The 22324-nt window shown below is 38.9% G+C and overlaps 1 protein-coding gene across 1 annotated transcript in view; it reads left to right on the top strand.

Moving 5' to 3' along the window:
• The first annotated feature begins 2045 nt into the window (after positions 1-2045).
• doc2b (double C2-like domains, beta) overlaps positions 2046-22324 on the top strand; it is a 216895-nt gene continuing 196616 nt past the window's right edge. The window contains exons 1-6 of the mRNA XM_088907213.1: positions 2046-2186; positions 2867-2963; positions 9800-9905; positions 10819-10962; positions 11568-11697; positions 17533-17619. Coding sequence (XP_088763339.1) covers positions 2046-2186; positions 2867-2963; positions 9800-9905; positions 10819-10962; positions 11568-11697; positions 17533-17619 — 705 coding nt within the window. The remainder of the gene's footprint in view (positions 2187-2866; positions 2964-9799; positions 9906-10818; positions 10963-11567; positions 11698-17532; positions 17620-22324) is intronic.

Genomic DNA, 22324 nt, shown 5'->3' with positions numbered 1-22324 from the left:
TTGCAGATGTGAATACAAAGGTAGGCACCGTTGACTTATTTAATGTTATCTCATCTGTGACGTTCCAAATAACAGGCAGTATTTGAACACCACAGAGAGACTGTGAAACTGCAAAATGCTGGTTTAATTTAATCATAGACTTGGCTCTATACAGTTGCCAGTAATATTTATTTAAAAAGAACAGTGTTGTGAAAAAAATGTAGCTTTTTATTGCCTCAGATTCAAATAGTTTTGGAGAGGGAGTACGTTAATTCACTGAGTTTTTCCCTTTCCGATTACTAACATCTTTCCACATGGTGGAAAGAGTATGTTTTTCCTTTAGTTTTTTTTTAATCATTGGGTTTAGCTGTCTTTGTTTTAATGAGCTGTTCTTTCAGTATGTGCTGAAAATATGCAATGTGGAGTTGCAGAAAGTGTTCTTTATAATTCCATCCAACATGCATTTCCTGGTAATAACGTTATAATGCACAATATTTCTTTGTGTCGAGGTTAACTCACTTTGTGCACTTTAGAACTGAATGTAGCTGAAACTTTTTTTCCCAGTTCCATCTCTGAGGCTGGGGCTTTGCTGACCCTAGCATCTGCTGGTTTTCTTCCCATTGAGGTCCTGATTGTTTAATTGAATTTCATTCAATTAAGGGGTCAATTAAGCAAACAGGGGTCTAGCTGGAAAGAAACCCAGAAGACAATGATGAGGTTCAGAATCTAGAGCCTTGTTTTAGATTATAGAACACAGAAAAATACTTTTGCTGTGTATTCTGTCTTAACACTTGCTCTACAACTTTCTGATCCTCCACAATACTTTTTAAGGTGACAGAAGACCACAGAAAGAATCTGTATTTGCATAAATCTTTTGCAACCTCACATCCCATACTAATGGTCACCTAATGACATGATTGATTGAAATGATCCATCTCGGGGTCATTTCATGAATGCATCCAGGTCCTGCAGGACTGCTAAACGCTGGAGAGCAGTTTGCTCAGGTAGGAAGGTAAAACCATACAAATCGGAACATTAGCAGCTTCATGTATCGTCTAAACCCAGGTCAGCAGGTCGCTCTAGTGACTCACTGTCATGCCTTCTCCTGTTCAGAGCAGCAGGAGTAGGCATGCTGCGCTGACAAAGTGGATGATTCTTTCTCCCCGCAACAGCATACTTTGAAGATGCACACTACAAAAAATGTACAGTGATGCACGGACAAGCTGAGCATCCGTAGACACAAGATTCTTCTCCATAAAACAAGAAAAGCTAAGTGCCTAGAGTAATGCAAACATCTACATAGGCAAGCCTTTTAAGTTCTTTGACAATAGTCTATGTTCTCATGAGTCAAAAATTGATTAGTTTTCTAAGCAAAAGCCAAAGGTCATGTCAGGAAGAGAAGCCTACAATGAAAAGGGTTATCTGCTGTACATCATGAAAGGGGATGGCTTTATCTCTAGGACTGGTAACAGCCATGGGATTTAAGGAAATATAAAGTGAGCGAAATAGCCAAGAATAAAAAAGAACAGACTATAGAAGGTGGCGGGTGTCTGGAACAAGCTACAGTACATAGCTGTGTGGTTGATGCTTTCATGAAACCATTGAATGAGGTGTTCAGATTAAATGTAATCAATCAAGCCAGGAAACATGAATGTTCTCATTTCTAAGCATTCTTATGTTCACTGTACTAACTGAATCAGTGTTTTATAAGCTTAATGTCTGAAGCTTCAGCTGTGACTCAACTGGCATTAAGGGAGGCCACAGGAGTCATAGAAATAATCAGGAAGCAATAATAAAGTGCAAAACCAGTGTCCATTTGCTTAAGTGCTCTCAGTGCAAAACAAATATTTACAAAAGAAGAAAGCAACTCTGATTATGGAAAAACAGGCAAACTGTACTGTACCTTTCTGAGGAATTCCTCCCTAACAGGGTTGTAAATATAGATGGTTTATTATTATTATTTAGATCAGTCAAATACATATTCTTTCATTTGAATGTGTTCTGGCATGATGGCCGATTGTGAACTTGGTCAGTGACGATGATGAACGAGTGTGTGAATTGTGAACATGAAAGTCCTGGTACAAGGTCATCGGAGGAAGGCGTACAACAGAGGAGAGTATTGCCGAGACAGCCAGGTGATGTCCACAGAAGTGATCAAACTGCTGGGCTGCTCAGCCCTGTCACCTGTCCTGCAGTGTTATGGTTGGGTGGGATATGTGCCAGTAAACTGCACTCGTGATACAAGGGATAAGTATTCAAAAAAGGGAAAACATTTTCTAGGACAGATGCAAACTTCTACAGAGCCAGTGAAAGCTACTGTATAATACATCAGCCTGTTATAGAGGTAAAGGCAGAACACACTTATATTAAAATGATTAACCGTAAGGAGAGGGTTTTTGGAAGTCAAAGGAGGAAATTTAGAAAAACTCGGAGAGCATAGAAACGGCATCAATCCAAGAATTTTGTTTATTGTGGCAAAAACATCACTGACTGTTAATCAAGTCATTATTAAAAATGGTAACTAAGTTTATTTTTGGTTTGTGCTTTGCATTAAATTCAATTTCAGCTAGGTAATTATTCGAATCTGAGTTCAGCATCTCAAGTGCTCCTGATGCATAACGCTGCTGCCTTCTGTACCCATGAATGTGACTCATAAGAAATGTATCGGATAACATGAACAGAGCACTGCATGCAGTATTCGTAGCAGTGTGAGGACTCCATAATGTCCCAACATTCTCACTTTTCCTTTAAAAAATCCAGGCAGCTTCCCCTTGAGGAACAGGATGTTTCAGAAAGAATTGTTTCTAGTCACGTGAGCAGCCTGCCTGCTAGCCAGCAGACACAGAATCCACTAGCTTAGCCAGAGTTCTTGAGCTCACTTTATCAGGACTTATCTGACATTATCGCTTCTTTCTTGTTGTTTTCAGGTTCAGCCCAAAGCAACAGCAGTGTTTATATTCCCTCCACACTTGGAGTTTCTGAAGGTAAGCACTGCCTTTCTTTCTGCTGTTTGCCTTAAACACACTGGCTTTTGTGTGGTTTCTTCCTCCTTGATGACTCTTGAACTGAAGCCAAAGTCTGTTTCACGGTTTAAAGAAGAGGAATGACTGGTCAGCACACCTTTTTTTTGTCATGGTAACTACCATAACGGGTAGCAGGGTTTTCTTTGTGGGATGGCAATGAAAATGAAAAGGTGGGACAGTGAAAGAATCTAATCCTGGGAAACAGAGCTGTAATGTCTGGCAGCTTGCAGGTCTCAGGTCATGTCTTTTCCAGTCTGTTTCTGACATGCCACCTGACAGAAGGGCTTAAAATAAGAACGTGAATCATTCCACAGTGAGCCTCTGCATCTTTAGCAATGTGGAAAGATCTTTTTGAACCATTTTAAATTAAATCTGTAGACAAAACAAGTAAAGCCCCACTCCAAGAGGCATGATTCAAGAACAGAATGAAATTTATTCCTTGAAAAGGAAAAGTTGACTGTGACCACTTTTTTTGACATTGGGGTACAAGAGTGGAAAACAATTGTTAATGGAGTAGATTTTTAAATGTATGAGTTTTTGCTTAGCTTGTTTAAACTGTGATTAACATCTTCTACTGTACATAACGATGACACAAACTTGGCAATAATTAGCATTATAGTCTGTTTGTCCTTGACACCAGTTTTTCACACCACTCCTGAGTTTGATTGTGGGATGTGTCATGAGAAATTGTAAATGACTAAAATTAGACGTTATCTTTTGATTTATTGTGTAATGTCCATGCGGTCATCTGTGACAATGCGAGAGCCATGTTGTTTTTTTGTTTATTTTATTACACTGTGCAGTCCAGGTTAGTTACAGTACATCCTTCCTTAGTAGATTAAGTCAGCAGCCGACATTGTCCCTTTATTTTGGATGAAATTTGTTTTAATAAAATATCGCTGCTGCTTTTACAGTATTACCAGTACATATGGCTCTCATGGCCTGTTTCCATGAAAATATGATTTCAGTTCTGATTCATTTAAGGATACATCTCAAAAAGGACAAAACAATACATTTCTGGTATAACTATGAGGTGCTTAAAACATTTAGAAGGGCCTAAAAAAGCATCCAAAATCTGAAATCTTTCTGTCCAGACATGTTATAAACTTGGTGGTGGTTTTCTTGTCAAGTTCACATTTGTGCATATGATTTGATTTTCATGAAACACTTTCTTATGGCTGCAAGCGCATTGCTGGTGCCCTGGAAGCCATCGGCTCGACTGTGACGGGGGAGGACACTCGTGTCTTGTCTGTAATGCAGAGCATCTGGCTTCACATTGGTTCTGGAGCACTTGGGTGTGACGTCTGTCCCTGTGCAAGTCATAGCCATTAAAACACTTGGTGTCGGGGATCTCTGACAGCAGACACCTCATATGGATGTTATGTTGATGAACACCAGCTTTTACAAGACCCATCCTTCCCCTCACTCCTATCAGAGCACTGCTGATGCTGTGAACACCAGTGACATGATCTGGCAAGAGCAATAAAACCCATTTTTTATGCGCTTTGTAATTTATAACCTCAGTTATACAAGTGCACGCCTTACTCTGTAAGCTTTCTCTTCGGCACTGTACTGTATTTGCTATTGCTAGGTTCAAATATTATACTGTAGTACTTTAGTTGCTTCCTTAGAGATTGTCAGGCAACAGAGCATTTATATTAGCTTAAGCCTCCAAATATCAACAAAAAATAATCTGTAAAAGAGGGGATTATTAATTACTTCTTTCAGAACGGCTGACAGACCGACACCCGCATTCTCTACTAATTGAATTTACATGTAGGAATTGCTTAAATAAACCTCGCCAATTGCAAGAGTAAGTCTGGCTCTTGAATTCTGTGTGGTTAATGCTGCCATTTGTTAGAGGGGTGTTAGTTAATAAAGACAGCAGTGCGCAAAACTAGAGTTCAACAGGTCTAATTAAAACACCAAGGTACAGTATTGATATAAAGATATACAGATATGCGGTATATATAAAAGGCAGTTGCATGGGTACAAATTGACACATCTGGGTGAGAAGAAACTGGTCCTATGCTATGCTCCTGCTTCTAACCATTAAATCCCACAGGGACTGTCTGGTTGTGAACAAAGGTGTGTACTTCATTCAGGTTTTTTTTGCTTTAGTACAAAGTGATACTGTATTTATAGCTGCTCTTTCCATTTCTTTTCAGTTTGAGGGGTTTTCTTTGATGCTGTTAACACCCAATTTCTCAACTTGACACTTATGAGAACACTTTTCTCATTTTGTCTTATCTTTCATGGGACTGCCTCATTGCATTTGACTGAATGATGGTTTTATATCCTGACTATACTGAAACAGATTCTGCTCCTCTGCTTATGGTGTTCCCTGGGCTTGGTCAGATTTTAATGGTATTTCTGGACTGATAGCTTTGCCCATCATGTTTCATTCCCTTCATGTCATAAAATGAACATGCCTCATTGTTTATTTCTGTGATTTGTACGTTAAGATGAGTGGTAAAACAGTGTGTAACCCACTGACCGTTTCATTTTTCTGTGGGTACATAATTTAAACACAATCCGCCTCTTCAGTGTTTGCAGTGATGAAGCCTGCTGTTATATTGTACCTGCATGTAAATGAGCCTTTGTTTGGCTGTGTGTATTTGCTGTCCCTTCTGTATCGGTGCTGCCAAGCTGTTGCCATGCCATCTTCCTGATTTTGCCCTTAATCCTGCTGATTAAATGTTGTTGTTTTTTTTTAAGCAAGCAGGAAAAATTAACAATGTAAGGAGCACAAAGCCACTGTTGTAAATGCGATCACAAATCAAAATAGAAGAGGATGGGTAGGAGGAGGTGTGAGAGTGGGAACTAGTTGAGGGAAAGTGTGCGTTGAGGGCACATATGGGCGTTTAGTGTCACGGCCTTAGAGATCCCTAAACCTTCAGATCAGCATGTCTTGAACTTCACACACCAACTCACCCTATTTATCAAGATTTAGGAAGATGTGACTCTTAAAGAGGAAATAGGCCTGCGTTAATTAGGAGTCACAGACCTCTCTAATATTACACTTGGTAATTTACAAGTAAATGCATGTCTTTACACTGCTCAAAGCAGTTCCTGGAGGACCTAGTATATCCTGGTTCTTAATCCAACCTGAGCTCTCAGGTAGTGAGTCCAATTTATTAATTTAATTAATGGCATAATTTTAATACTTGTTACTTGGCTCTTAGATGTATAAGGAACTACTTATACTTTACTTTAACTACTGTACCTTTAATAAAGTGAGTATTTTATGTACTCATCTGTAAAAGGCTTTTTAAAATCTTTAAAATATTTATCCTTGAAAAAGAAAATAATCAGGTTAATTGTTTTATTGAGAAGAGTCTTATTAAGTTTTATTAAGAAGAGCCTGTTGGCTTTATTCAATTCAGGAAGTGACCTTTACACCCCTGCTTTAAACCCGTTCTGTAAATCGCCGTGTGCTTTTGGAACCAGGCTGATTTAGTATAATACTTTACTCCCTACAACCCTGCTGAGCTGTAAAGATGTTAAAAATGTGCTATATAACCTCTGGTCTTTTGGCTCACTGGATGTGCTCACTAGCCTTTGCATCATATGGCTTTGAGGGTCTAGGAGATAATGGTTAAAATTCCCCCCCAAAAAAACCCTATTGATACTTAACTAGTATTGAGATCAGAATTCTGCCTTGGGGAAAAGTCTTAAGCATTACTACCTAATACCTTTGGCGGTATATTTCCAGGTCTGAACTCCTGAAATGTGGTGTCTATTATCTTTTGGCAGTGTTTCTGAATGTTGTATTCGTGCACATACGCTGTACAGCCTTTAGATCAGTGCTCTGCAGGAGGAACAGCTATCCTCTGCATGTCAGGGGACGGGGAGCAGGGGATTCAGCATGGATTCCTGGAATGATTCACTGAGGAGTGCGGCTGTGGCAGCTGTTTGTTCGAAGCGAAGTGTATATTTACAGGCCAGGCACATTACTGCATCTAAACAAGAATGTCTGCTGCAGGGTGTAGGTGGCTTTTAGCTTCATTCTCCTTTTGATCACCGCTATTTGAGATAATGGGATTTTATTGATTCGAAGCAGAAATCCTGCTCCATAAAACCCAGTTTTCAGAGAACATGAGGATGTTCTGTTCTTTACCTAGTGTCAATTAGCTATTCCATCAGAAGATCTACACCGAGGACATTTGGTTGCTGTAGAGATTTTGTAATAGCTGCTTAAGCATGACTAATAAGACACCTTGTAGCTCTACCTACATGACATTTGGACACAGTTACATTTTCCAAATTATATTCTTCAACCCGTTAATTTATTAACTCATTACAGTTCTTCCCTATGTAACTGTTATAACTTTGTACTTTATTTTGTGATGTTGTGAAATGCTCCAGCTTCTCTCTTGGTTCTGTTCTAGTGAAAAAGGTAAAATTTCCAGTTAAGTTCAGGATATTACCATAAAAAAATGTCTTCTTTTCTCTGGTAGATGTCGTTTTATGCTTCTATCTGATTTTCAGTAAAATGATGAGTCTCTGGGTAGTGTCAGCAGTTTTTAACAGTAGCATGCAGAAGGATAGAAAGAGAGTCTGTCACATCATAACTGTGACAAAAAATGAATTTACACAATTTTTCTCTTTTAAAGTACTGCAAATTTGAATCATGATACAATCTATTCACAGATATAATAGAGCATTTCTCTGGTCAAACATGGGGTCAGATGTATTAAAATGCAAATTATGCAATGTTTTTTTTTTTTAATCAAGAATTTGCAAATGTGATGCATTCACTACCAAAACTAAATATAAATGCTAATCATTACCTATACGAAATGCATTTCAAATGCTCTTCCATGCCACAGACACAACACAGCATTGCCTTCATCTGGTTTACTGTTCAGGCCTGAAATGTAGTAGACCTTTTTGAGGTAGTTTTGATTAGGATTAATTAATAAGATGTTTATATGCTGATTCCAGGCCGTAGAAAGCATGATGACCCTCCAGATAGCTGTATTGTTGTGCAGGAAGCATGTTCCTCAAAGAGTTGAGGTCACACTGTCCTGATTTTTGTTTGCCAAGACCATCCAGCTATTCAGAACCGACTCTGCTCTTTCACTCGAATGCTAAACTTTACCGGTAAATAAACTACTACATGTTTAATCAGAGTTCTAACAGAGGTAGTAGTACTTAAATAGTCCACATCCTACCCTTATTCCTGCTGTCCTCACCCATGCTCCTTTCTCTGTACTTACAGTATAATACAATATATAGCTATAACATAGTTCCTCAAAGAACTACTGCTCTTTTCAATAGAGATTCAAGCTTCTTCCTTTTTAGGACCTGATGCACAGTCTGTTATGATGTCAAGTCTACATTACATCCGAGACATTGCCAGTTTTAACAAGCATGTTAACAAGCATGTCTTTACTCCCTCGCCTCCATACGCAACAGCCCTTTCTGTTTCAGGGGGCATTGTATCAGATCAACAAGACTGTAACATCGGATCTGTCAGTTCAGTTCATTTGTGAAGTGAGCTTTATAAAATAAAGCACAGCTATCTTAAAGGCTGGTTTAAACCATACTTACATTGAGTCCCCCTTGAGAATAATTTAATTTTGCCTTGCCTGAGCTTTCAAGTATAACCAGGGTTCATCTTTGTCCAAAAGCTCAAAAAGCTTAACACTGGCAGGCTTCTTTATTTTTACCGACAAAAGTTGCTGCTGATTCTACCTGTAGTAAAGGTGGCAGCTGCTCACATTAGTCAGTTCCACAAGCTGTGTGTTGCCTCAGGCTTCAGTATGTATTCAGGCTGTCACCAGGAAACACAGATATTTTTATTCTAGCTTTCACCAGAGAAGCATGCAGGTTTATTTTTTAATTAGCTCTTTTGTTTAGTCTGCTGAGCGCCTGTTCAAGCCTAAGGGAGGGGGAATGAGGGGAGCAGAGACTCTGAGCTTGATGGACAGAAAGCCATTCACATGCAGGGGAGAAACAAACGGTTTGATGCAAAGGAGAAAGCATAGACAAAAATAGGATATTTATTTCTTTTTTTGGTGGGGAAAATATATACAGTAAGCTAGTCACTGGGATAGGTTTCAATAATGCTTCTTTAGAAACTAAAATAAGACATGTTAGTTCCTGTACAAATTCCTGGTAAAGGTTTTGGAACTTTGTTTTGCGGTTAACTTATTTAAATGTCACAGGAGTTCAAATCCGTTAAAAAGAAATGTTCATATTCCTGTTATAGTAGATAAAAAGGGACATGTGTCCCAGTTTAGACATGAGTATTCTGGTCCAAATGTCAAAATTCCCTTTCAAGATAAAATTTTTAAATCATTGTGGATTACAAAGCATCACATGAACCCTGGTTTTATGTTTCATTAATTAACACTGGATATCCCTCTTGAACTGAAAAGCTGTAAATGAAACTTCAAAGAAAGATTTTCTGATGGATTCCTATTGCTCTCGTATCCTTAAATTCTCAATGACTATATAAATGGTAAATCGGAAGCAATCCTTTTCAATTCTTGTCATTTTTTTACTCATCACTGATGGATCACATAGCTGTTATTATGGAGTAGGTAGTTTTGCGATTGCAGGCAATTCTATGGAGTTTCTGCTAGATACTGTAATACTTAATGTACAAAGCATATGCAGCTGCATTAATACTTTGGAGTTTATGATGAGGTTTCAGTTCCAGGGTGTGGTTGAGAAACAGTGATGAAATATTTTGGTTGCCATGGGCAGTAAAAGAAACTGTGAGAAATAGTTTTTACAATTTTGTGCTCTACATCCCAGCCCTCCCATCTTCATCTCTCTCTTTATAGGCCTCCCTGAAGCCCTGTTCTCATCTGAGATGACAGAAGCTATATTTAGCAATGGAACAGACCATTGGGTCTGTCCCAATGACAGACAGCTTGCTCTCAGAGCCAAGTAAGTATCGGCGACTGAGGTTAACAGTCTGTGAGGTTGGCATGCATGTTTTACCAGGACAGACACACAACTGGTTCGTGTTATCTTAATGAGCAGGCACCCTTCGCAGTCTCGCCTTGTTTAGCCCTCCAACACCTGCAGATTTTGTTTCAGACGGCCTAAGATGACAACATGGAGTACAACCCCATTTCAGATTACATGGTTATTATGAACTGTGAAAAGGCAGTTTTTCCACGAACGAGCCAACTTTGTCACGCTCCTTAACATGGAAGCTTTAATTTAAAAAAGATTAATCCATTCACCTAATTAAACCAATTAAAATCTCTTCAAGATCCAATTAACTTCTTAAAGTTGACTTTTGCTTAAAGCATTTCAGTCCGTCTGCACCAGACCAAATGCTGTTCCATTGCAGAAAAACATGCAAATATTGCTTTGGGTCTGCTTAGAACATTTGAACAATGTGATATAACTGGAAAAAATCACATTTATGGAACTTATTGCAGAATATGTAAATATTTCAATACATTATCATTGTATTAGTATTAAACACATAAGCTTTGAGTTTTTACAAAGCTATATTCTGTTTAAATTCATTTATAATTTATATTTCTAGTTTATTTAAATCTGTTTTTGTCTGAATAATGGGTAGTTGATTGCATTTATTTCTGCATTCATGAATGCCCAATGTGGCTCAAGCAATGATGAAGTAAAAATGCACAGAATAAAGTAAAAGAGTAAATACCCTCTGTGGCCATTTTAAATGGGGTATTTTTGTGCTATTTTCATGTAGCAGAAAAATAGAAAAAAAAACAGTTGTGGATGTTCCTGCTCGTTTTATTGATCTTGGTTTGTAAATGAAGATGTCAGCAACTGTACTTTAATTAACCCACACAGTCCGCGATTGCGTTTCCAGGCTGCAGACGGGTTGGTCAGTTCACACGTTCCGCACAGACAAGCAGCGCAAGAGCCAGGCCCTGAGCGAAGGCGAGATGGAAGTCATCCTCGGCGTCATCCGCCGGGCTGAGCTGCTGGAGCAGGCCGAGCAGCGCAGGATCGGGTACGAGAGCCAAGGGTTACTGGGCGCTGACAGCGATGGCTACTGTCATTCCGAAAATATGGAAAGTGGTTGCATCATGCTTTTGATCTGTAACGTGGCAATTTCCACAAAAGGTGTTGCAGATAAAGTAAAACAAGGTAACTGCAGTTATTAAATGTAGTTATTATTACATTCCCTGGTGTTACAGTATCTATCAACAGGTTAGATGATTGTCTTAGGCTGTGCATAGGCTTAGGATATTTATAGCATATGTAGAATATTTGTTAGTTTCCTATATCAAAAAAATAAATAAAACAACTGAGCAATGGCATGCAACAAAGTCTCATCACTTTTGTATACCTCAAGAGGATGCTCAGAGATGCAAAGACTGGTCATTCTTGCTCAGAACTGAGAAATGTAGTACACAGCCATGTACCAATGGCAAAAACAAAAGCAAGTGCCAGACAGTCTAGTTGTTTTCCATTATTAGGTGTTTATTGTAAAGATTTTCAGATGCAATGACAGCTAGAACATTTTTCAGAGCTGCAGATAACATCCCTTCCCCAGGGAATTCATCCTGTAACTTGCAGGCTCTCCTGTGTAAAAGTGTGTTTGCTGTGTTGCAGGAGGCTTGTGGAGCGCCTGGAGAACATGAGGAAGAGTGCAATGGGGAACGGCCTGTCCCAGTGCCTGCTGTGTGGAGAGCTGCTGGGGCTGCTGGGCACCTCCTCTGTCTTCTGCCAGGACTGCCGCAAGGTAGGTCCACACAGCAGGCTAGCGAGCTGGGCCAAGAGCCCCAGGGCCTCTTAGAGCACTAACGGCCCCTTCAGCCAGTGGTTCAGGCTGGTGGGGAAGAATGACCACTCTCACACCAGGGTGTGAGATAAACCTGCACTGAGGTGCCCTTTCTCATTCAAACTCGCTTAAATAAAAATGTATTTCGGCACCTGTTCACTAACAAGGCTGTTTGCGGTTTGACTTCTTCTGGTTCTTTCCTTTAACCGTGAGAGAACTGTGCTGCTGGTTAAAGTTAAAGGTGCCGTCATCTCTCCAGCAGAGCCCAGAGTGTCTTTTTCAGCTCGACTCTCACACACCTCCTGAAGGGAGCACCAGTTCATATAGAAAAGAATTGCAGCTGTCGGCTGTCACGCCAGTAACTATCGATAGCTCTGTCCTCTTGGGCGATCCTGAGCTGACAGCCCGTCACATCCATCTTTATTCAATTTTTTATTACCCGCCCAGTTTGGAATCTCCAGTCGTTTTAAGAATCGGCTCCCACTTGGGAGTGAATGAGACCTGGAGAGATACTCCTTTAACTTGAACAGGTACAGACCCAACATTTCTAATTTGACACATTGTAAGCTCCACGACACCTCACAATAGATATGGAGTAGCACTGGTTGGAGCAGCTGTGTGTCTCTTACTGATTTGTAGGCACCTGTCAAGTCACCGGAGTCACTGTGTGTTGATAAATCGCTATTCCCACTCCTGCCCCTGGTGGCAATCAGTCCATTGTGCGCCACCTCTTAGAGAATCCAGGCTAGGAACATGACCTGATTTCCATTTAGCAATATCCGCATAATAGACATTATCCAACACCCATACTGGTTAGGTATTATTCTTATTCTCTTTTTGCTTTAAGACCAAGTAGATATTTGCCATCACAGTGTGTGGGTTAGATTCAGCTGCATGTGGGTGGGATGCAGCACTGTAAAACTCATTTACAAACTCGTTTACAAATTTGATATGAAGACTTTTTTTTACCAATAAAGAAGGTGCTGTTGTAATCCGCAATGAAACGGTCTTTTTTTAGCCAATGAAGCGTTATAAAAAATTCTCAACAAGAATTTATCCCACAGCCTTGAAAAAGTTTTTAATATACTGAGAGACCTTCCAAAACAAAATGAGTATTGAAACCAATATTGTCTGTTGCATTTTTAATGCCTTTCAATATACAGTATAATGGCAATTTAATTCTAAACTAAATGTGCTTTGATTTGTTTAGAAGTTTATCTTCATGTGAAACTGCACATTAAAACCTAAAATTAGCTTAACTAATTTAGATTTACTGGCTGCTGTGGCATTAATTTTGAACTGAAATTTAATGAGTTGTTTTACTAAAACATTGTTTCACATTCTATCTGATAAAATCAGTAACCACTAATAATATACATGAAATACGGAATTAAAACTTCAAAAATAATACTGAAAAATATATAGATTGAATTGCGATTGATAAAATTCAAGTCTTCTTTTTCAACCAGAGTGTAGCATTAATTAGAACTTTTACAATAGCATGCTAAACTGAAAATGAAATATTTAGGTGTCTTGGTAATTTAGAATTTGGATAAACAATCTGAACCTTCCTGTAGTCATTAGTCGTTGTGTTTTGAATAAAGTCTGGAGATATGGGAAGACATTACTTACAGCTTAGTCCATCGGATTTGTCACTTTTAGACTTGCCTGAGAATGGCTGTATAGGAACAGGATATAGGAACAGATTGCAATGAAAACTTAAAATCATTTGAAAGATTGGTTTAACTGATTTTTTTAGACTGAGAAAAATCTGTGCAGAGCTTAAAAGTTTTTCTTATGCCTTGCAATTTCCATTTGTTTTCTTTGTGCTGCTAAGTGCATGCTGTAACCCTGTCCAAAGTTCATGACCATATCTCGTCTTTAATTTGTAACAAAAAAACTGATTTGAACACAGATTATATTAAAAAGTGCAGCCTTTAAGAACTATAACTTTTTCAAATTCTGTATCTTTCCAGAGCTGCTTGTAAAGATCCTTTCAGTGTGTGTCAATGACATACTTTCTAAAATTCTTCAGATAGGTTGGAGAATCGGCATTTGCAGAGAAACAGGGTTGCAGTGCACGGTCTTTGCCAGAAGGTTGCAGCAAAGCCCTATGACAACCGGATTAACGTTAGTCACAGAGGCTACGTGTGCGATTCAAATAAAAGCAGAGTTGCTGCAGAACGAAGAAAGATTGACAGCCTGGGAATCTGCATTTTAAATATCGGGCTCTTCTTCTTTTTACATATATATTATTCTAAACGAGTCTGAAATGTTAGTATAATACATGTAATAGTCAATAGTGTCAAACAAGGAATTTACTGTAACCTGCAGAGAAGCACTTGAATCTAAACTCTAACTCTACCAGTGTTTATACTCTCGAGGGTTACAGGACCAGCTACCCTGCCATGTTGTGGCAAGCATTCAGATGGCTACTTACACATTTCAGTGCGGTTTTGACATAAGTTTATTTATGAAAGGCTTTCAATAGAGCAAGTAGAGAGAGACATTGTGTTCTACAGCTGAGGAATGAGAACACAATCACTTCGAAGTGTATTTTATAAACCAGGCACTGCCTCATCAGCCTCTTATGTTTTCATAAATTTTACATTTAGAACAAGAACACAAACTTTTTAATCACAGAATGCAAAAGGGCAGACATGGTATTGAAATATTTTTAAGTGGCAACACGGAATGTACAGTATATTGAGAACATCACATGTTCATACATTGTCACTGCCAGAGTCACACAACAGGTGTGCTATCTGTTGTAACAGTTTAACTGAATTCTACAGAATATTTTCCTCTTGTTTGTACCTGTCCTTGTGTTGTGATGTACAATCCTGTGTTCTCTCTACCTTCATTCCCACAGCTTGCTGGCTAATGGCTCATTGCAAGTCTGAAACAAAAGTTATTAAGCTTTGCTCCCACCTCAAAAAAGGATTTCAAAATCTATTTGACAGATCTGCTTCAAAAACACAATTTTTTACCCATGAGTGCAACTGTGGATTTTAAAAAATATTTGTTAAAAAATGTGTGCTGTCATCCTTACTTTAAAATCCCAAAGCTGTTTTTTTATAAGTATCAAACATGCAGAATTTGCATTGAAGTGTCCAGTTTTATCAAGTTATGTGGGAAAAAATTAGGTTATTAGCATTCTTGACAGTATTAATATTTAAGCACAGGAGCTATCCTAACTAGCAGAGTGGTTCCATTTACTCTCTTGATGTCTTTTTAGCTACCTCCAGATGGCAGTGCACTCTCTGACAAAAGGACAGAGGGAAGTGAAATTCTGTTGTTCATCTAAAGAAAAATGCACTTCTTTAATGCAATTAAAGATTTATGAAAGCTAAGAATCAATCTTAGGGTTTCCAACACATGTCCATTACAGACATCAAGTAAAAGAATTTTAACTGAAGAAATAACATTAAATGTTTATTGTGCAGGCAAAACAGGGACAGTGGCTGGGCAGTTGATGGTTGATAGCATAGTGTTGTCCTGACTGACTTGTTAGATCAGCTGACAGGTGGTGAGGGAGAGCCTGTGACACTGCCCATGTGCTGAGTAAGGGAAAGGACAGTTTGAGAAAAAACATTTTCTATACAAATATTACTGAGGATGTAAGCTTACATCCAGTTCCCATGTAAGCTTAACTACTGTACTGTAGTTCTAGTAAACACACAAGCATCTGCTGTATTTATTTCATTGTATTTCATTATTACCAGTTTTACTTTAAATGTAGAGTTTTTGCTCCTGGTTTGGGCCTGGGTCATGTCACTAGCTGACCATGACTGGGATTGCTGGTTTACAGTATTTAGCTGACTGCCAAAGTGACTTAGGGTTAAATTAGGGTTAAGTGCCTTGCTCAAGGGTCCAACAGCAGTGACCTAACTGGGATTTAAATCAACAACCGTTCCACACTGCTGTCCCAAATCCCCTGTAGGATTGCCCTAGCAGCTGAGCATGACTGGCGGGGCACAGCCACACAAAACGGGTGTCAACTCCCTATGGGCCTTGGTGAAGCGATAAATCCTAGGACCTGCCAGGCACCTGCAAACCTGCAGTGACTGAGAGATGTACTGTACTACTACTACTGCAAAGCATTGTGGGTTTGTACCTGACTGGCTTCAGTGGAGCATGTCTTTATACTCCTCATAACAGCACTACAGCAGATGAAGCTGTGCAGTAAATCCAAATCTTAAATAGATGAAGATTCCGCATTGGGTGGGGGCATATTACAACATTTCTAGTGATTTTCAAATTTAAGGAAGTGCTTCTTCTCCCATTGTCTTACTCTGATAAGGAGGCCCTCACTGAATATTATTTTAACGTCAGTCCAGGTGAGCTCCCTTTTCATCCTGCATCACCGTTATAGCTGTTAAAATTATTCCTTGAAATTGCAGCAAAGAGTTATTCCGCAAACCTATGTTCCATAAACTAGAGACAGAGTCGCACAGCAGTTGAAATTGTGGTAATTTACAACAGGATCCTGCTGTGGGGTGCTTAGAAGTAACAGGGAAATGACTGAATTGCTGTAGTGAAGTATGTATTTCAGGCTAAAAATAAAACTCACTCTGCAGTCAGAGGTAATTACAACTACTTTCTTCAGACTTTAATGATTTTTTTATTTACAGCAGGGCAATTGACTGTCACTTCCTTTGCCTTTTTATAGTGTTATCCTGAACTCAAGTAAATTATGTAAATTGTTGCTTTTAAAGTTTTTTTCTTTTTTTTTGGCTGCTTTTAAATATAAATGTTCGTGCACGGGCAGTGTAGGCTTAAGATTATTGAATGTGCTTTGAGCTTCCTATATTTTACTTTTTTTTTTTAATTGCTCTCCATGACTGATGTTGACCTTTTTACATCTGTGAAGTTTTCATCTTTAAATTTGGGTATTGTGTGATGTTCTGAAAAGAATGTGAACTTTGATAAGCCATCTCCGACACATCTGACAGCTCTGTAAGCTTGCATAAGGTGCAATAGAAATGCCATGTCACCTCTGGCTCTTGTGGCAAAACTGGCAAACACAGAGGATGCATATGAGAATGAGTGTGCTTGATATAATGTAAGCGATGTGCATTTGTGTGTGTATATGTACTATATAACATCAGAGGTTTTGCTTGGCCCAGGAGATGCATAAACAAGTATAAAATGATGAAATGATGTGCCCCAGGGAAAAAGTTGGGAATCTTTGATGAAAGCAAGGAAATGTCGGAGGTACTGTATTATGGTAAATTAAAAGTTTACCCAGGAAGGGAAAGGCAATGTGCCTCAGGTTGAGGAAAGACAATGTAAATAACATTAGCATTAACATAGTAGCGGCAATGAACAAATCTCCAGGGCCCGATGGCATTTTAACAGTGGAAACATGATGCTATTTATAGGCCAATCAAAAAGCTCTTCCAGTGGTCTCTTGATGGAAGGGTTCATCCACACAAGGGGTGACGAAACGGAACCCTGTAATTATAGACCATAAACTCTTACTTCTATTACATGGCGGTCTATGAAAACCATAATAATTAATATTTACCATAATTAATACTAACTTAGATGACCATTGCTGTGGTAGTAAGATTGATTTATAATGTTTAAAACCATGTACAGTACCATGAACATCAGGCCGGAGCGGTGTGCTTTAATTATGCACATTTCAGTATTTGCCATATACAGTACTTAAATCCTTCTCCTGCAGATGGGTGAACAGCCACCACAATTAACTACAAAGGTCCCAGTGGCAGGGAAGCACATGTCCTGAGGCCTGTTGGCTGCATTTTACTCTTCTTTCTCTCTTTTCAGAAAGTGTGCACAAAGTGTGGGATAGAAACTCTGTGCAGTCAGAAGAGATCGCTGTGGCTGTGCAAGATCTGCAGTGAGCAGAGAGAGGTAGGCTGGCACTGGGTTTTGTAGCACATTAATGGCGTGTGGGATACCTGTGTTTTACAGCGGAATGAAGTCTCACATCCTCATATCAATTTCTTTAGGCTATCACTGCCCTATCTCCGACGACTATATACAGAAATTGGTCAACTTAGTGTCTGACGTGCAATTTAAAGCCTAATAAAATGTGGGCTCTCCTAATTTGTAGAGTTTAGAAAATTAGGTTTGACAAAGATTTGATGACTGTGGAATTTGTTGTGCAAATGTTTCATATGATACAATGTCCTTGGTCACAAGCCAGTCCCATTTCCTGACGCTTCAATGAAGGAAGCTGTTGATTGGCAGGGGCTTTGGCTGGTTTGGCTGCCAAGGTGGGCAGTGAACATACAGTATGTGGTTTCAGGGTTCACTTGCTGTAATAAAACCTGAATTATTAAAAATGTATATACTTTTTTAAAACACTTCAGGTAGGTACAGTAGCTGTGTCTTCATGTGTAGACTGGAAAGGTTTATTCCACGTTGAAGAGGAAAAGAGTTTCAGCTGTGGATCCTTCAGGTGTGGTAAAGTGTGACACTTAAAGGAGGCTCCCCAGCCAAAACCTTTATTTATTTCTTTTTAAAACATACTGTTTCTGCATGACACCAAAATCAATTTCCTGTCAATTCTGTATTTTTCACTATGGATCTCATCTTAATGAAATCGGGAGCTTGATTCGGATCCCCAAAGCTTGCATGTATGCAAATTCCTGTTTGACAAAGGTGGAATGTTAGGCCTGATGGCAGAGATGAGTGGGCTCCATGTTAATTTAATAAACTCTCAACTAATCTCCCAGATACATTAAAACCATCTGGAATCTGCCAGCAATTCTGGGAATTAATATTCCCTTCACATACAGTAGCTACAAAAAACTGCTTGTACAGTGCTGTATATTATAGACTGAAATGAGGTATGTGCATCTCTGTTGTCCAAAGTGGAATTGAATATCTGTAAGGAATTAAGAGTTATTAAATTAAAAAAGAAAGGTAACTTCTATTAGGCTAGCCATGTATATAAAATCAAAAAGTCGGCCTTGTGTAATTGTGTGTCGGTGGTCTCTGGCTTCCAGTTCTTCTGGTTATTCAGAACTCCAGATGTTGCTTACACATAATTTATTATTGTACATGCACACTTTGCTGTTTTTTGTACTTATTCAAAAAATATTCCTGTAGATGGAAAACATTTCACTTGTTTGATGGATGACATGATGAAGTACTGTCCCAGCCCTTTCAACTATTCTGAGATATATTCTTATTCATTTTTTTAAAAAATCAATCTGCTAGCGGAGATCTTTTTTAGCATTCTGCAGATTGGATAGTGTATCTGAAATTACTTGGGTTCAAGGCTGTTTGGTTGTTTATGAAAGTCTCAAATGAGAAAACAGGCTTTAGGGTTAAAGTGAGCTTGCTATTATTTCCTTTTCTTGCTGTATTGCTGTTTAGATTAAAATACTGTTTTGGGAGACAGAGTAGTTTTCAATATTTGCATATGAACAGAGAGACCAAGAAAGAGGTCCGATGAAGAAATAATTTAGGTAGGTTCTGTTGGTGAGCATAGGGCACCATGTACTGTAAATGATTCAGAAATATTTTCAAAATGGCCTTTACACAAAATATATAATGTGGGCTTGTCTTGATCTTTGTGAAATAAGAGTTTTAAAATGGCTTACTGCAGGGAAAGGAATTATAAATGCTCCCTATCAAACATTTATGCTGATGAAAGTATTTCTATCTAAAACAGTGTCTTGTCATGGCTTGGGGAAAAAAAAACAGCTGGCATGCATTTGTGTCTGCTTTCGTGGAACTTTCTGGTGCTGTGTGAAATCTCTTCTGGACATAAGGTGCTTTTATGAGCATTTTGGTATAGACTATGAAGACTGGGCATTAGTAAGAGAAATACTGTAGTACTGTAAAAAGATAGCAAGGTAAAGTTAAGCTTGCTCTTCGTGTTAGAAAATGTCTCTTTTGCCTAAATGTCTATAGACAAATTTCAACTGTCGGGTTATTCAGATCTTTTTTTTTCGTGACCTGAATAGCTTTGGAAGTGAATTAAAATGTTTTAACTTAATGTTATATCTTGTCTTGGTCACTCCTGCTGAATGAAAGATTATTCTCAGCTAGCCTGTTGATGTTAAAGGTTTATCTGTTGTTGCCCTGTGTGGCTTTTGACTAGAAAACGACATTGATTCAGATTCTGTCGTATGAAAGGTGCTGTGCCAGTAGAAATTGCTGTTGTCGGGAAGTGAATAGGCAGCCGGCTGGAAGATCAGAAGCTTGGAGGATCGACAATCCTTTCATTGGAAATGCTTTGTGCAGCTGAATTGGCTTTTTCTAGCCTAGAGGCCACACTGAAATGTAGGCGTGCGGTATGGCCATAAGGCTTTTTCTTCAATTTGACCTCGATACGTGTGGGTACAACAAATCCCAGACGGATCTGGATTCATGCTTCAAATTACATTAAGCAAATGCATTTACTGAATAAAAGCTCCAGCCTATCAAATATTCTTATTTTCTTGATTTTTTTTGTCCATTTTTGAATCTGGGACTGCTGTTTTCTACATTATTTTTCTCTTGAATGTTGTTGCTTATGTTCCGTGGGTAATGCATATCTCAGTTTCATAATAACATACATCTTGTGGCTATGAACAGCAACAAAGCAGTATTAATGGGTTTCAGGTATAAGGCTAAATAAACACAAGTAATGCTCTAGAGTGGGTCCAGGAATTGCGATGGTTCTGAATGGGGATTTTGCTGTTGCTTACATAGTGTCGAATTTACATGAAAGTGTTTTTTCTTCAGTGATCGTAAACAGTCGAGTCCTGGAACAGCACAGCAGCAGTTCATCTACCACTCTGAGGCCAGTAGAAACAAGGTTGTTTTTGAGTTTTGTTTCTTATTACACATAGAATGTACAACTTTGATAAATTGTAGGGTGCTGAGCAAATATTTCACAACATTGCTTGCTGCCTGATTCCTCAGATATATAAAACAGGAATGCAAGCTGCAGTTTCTAACAAAGAATAGTGTATGATCATGCACAAACCCTCAAAATGAGGTCTTCTATTGATCTGTGTGGTGCAGTGTAGGCATGGTGCATGACCACAGATTTCTTGTAGATGAAAATTTGAGCCAGTGACTTTCAAACAAGCTTATTTTTTTGCCTAGTCTAGATTGCTACCATTCCCAAAACAGCACAGAATCATTGCAGTGTGCAGCATATGGGTCCTAAGATGGTATGAAATAATATTTCCCACCCTTGGTTTATTTTTCTTTGAAGGACTTTCCTAGAAATAACATTACGATAGTCCAAGATTACAGCTGTTTGAGACCTGCTGGGATTAAAGCCCTTGTTTAATTCAGCTACTGTGTGATGATCAGAGAAATCTCTGCTGCACATCAGAGAAGTGATTCCATTTCAGTATGACCCCCTGCAGCCATGAACTGGGAGAAATGTGCCTTGTAATTGGTTATCGTACTTCCTGACTGTTGTACTGTCCTTCTGCTCTGTTTCGGTCTTAGGTTGCAATGATACTGAAGCTATCAAGTCTCTTCTGACTCACTGGTTTGAAAAGCCCCAACTAGATATTATTACCAAAGAGGAAGATTTTATTAAATATACAAAATAGCCTTAAAAGTGCAACTAATGAGTATTGGAATTAACTTACATTTTAATATCTCTTAGTTTATCTTTAATAATCACCCTTGTGACAATCTGTCCTCAATATCACTGTTTGCAAAATTTAAAAGGGTATGAAAATTGCTTATGAATGTATCCAAATCATCAGATTTTAAATATCAGTTCATGACAAGGTTTAGAGTTAAAATTAGGAACAGCAGTCTTTTATGATGCAGCTAGCTGATGAGACAGCCGTGTCTTGCTGACAGGCTGGAGAAGCCAAGCGCTATATTGTAGCTTAGTGAGGGCTTGGAGAAAGCTGGAGGAAGGCGGACATAGCCCACATGGATACTGTAGGTGCACAGAGGCTGATGCACATTGCTGGAGTGGAATGAAGATGGGCAGAGAATCTTTTGGTGACGTGGGTTAGTATTGCTCAGTGCCCTATCTAGGTCAGAAGGCAGCTCAATGACAGAGCGCTGGATCAGTGGTGGTGCAGGATTTAATGCAGGGCTGATGAATGCAGCAACCATTAATTGGTGAAAGGAGGCTGGGACAATTGGCCTGCATGAGCCTGAATACCCCAGGAAAACTGGGAGCTGCGAGCGCTGGCTTGGCCAGGCATAACATGATTTTAGCATGAGTTTCTCACTTTCACCTTTTCATTGTAAAGGGCACATGGAAGAGAGAGTTGAAGGCAGCTCTTCAAAGTTTAATTGTGTTTTTTATGGAGTGTTGGGACTACAATAATTTGCTCTGCTTTCACCCTAAAGCCCTTCAGGAGCTCCACAGTGCTTTTCTTTACACGTGACACAATAGCTCCCCTGGTCCTTTTGAGTACATTAATCCATTACTGTGCTGAAGAATTCTTGTTCTCTTTAAACAACAGCGAAAGAAGTCATCATTCTGTTCCCTGAAGTTTCTACATGACATGACATAAAACCGTACAGTGAGTTACTTGATGCAAGTTTCCCTGGAATTGGCAAAAGAGAACTATACAGTACAATGTTTCTTAAAAGGTTACCTCAGAATTATTTAATATTTTATCTGTAGCTATGA

This window comes from Atractosteus spatula, chromosome 27 (genome assembly GCF_055471065.1).
Source record: "Atractosteus spatula isolate fAtrSpa1 chromosome 27, fAtrSpa1.hap1, whole genome shotgun sequence".
Classification (NCBI taxonomy): Eukaryota; Metazoa; Chordata; class Actinopteri; order Semionotiformes; family Lepisosteidae; genus Atractosteus; species Atractosteus spatula.
The sequence above is the reverse complement of the archived record's forward strand: the minus strand, read 5'-3'. Positions and strand labels throughout refer to the sequence as shown.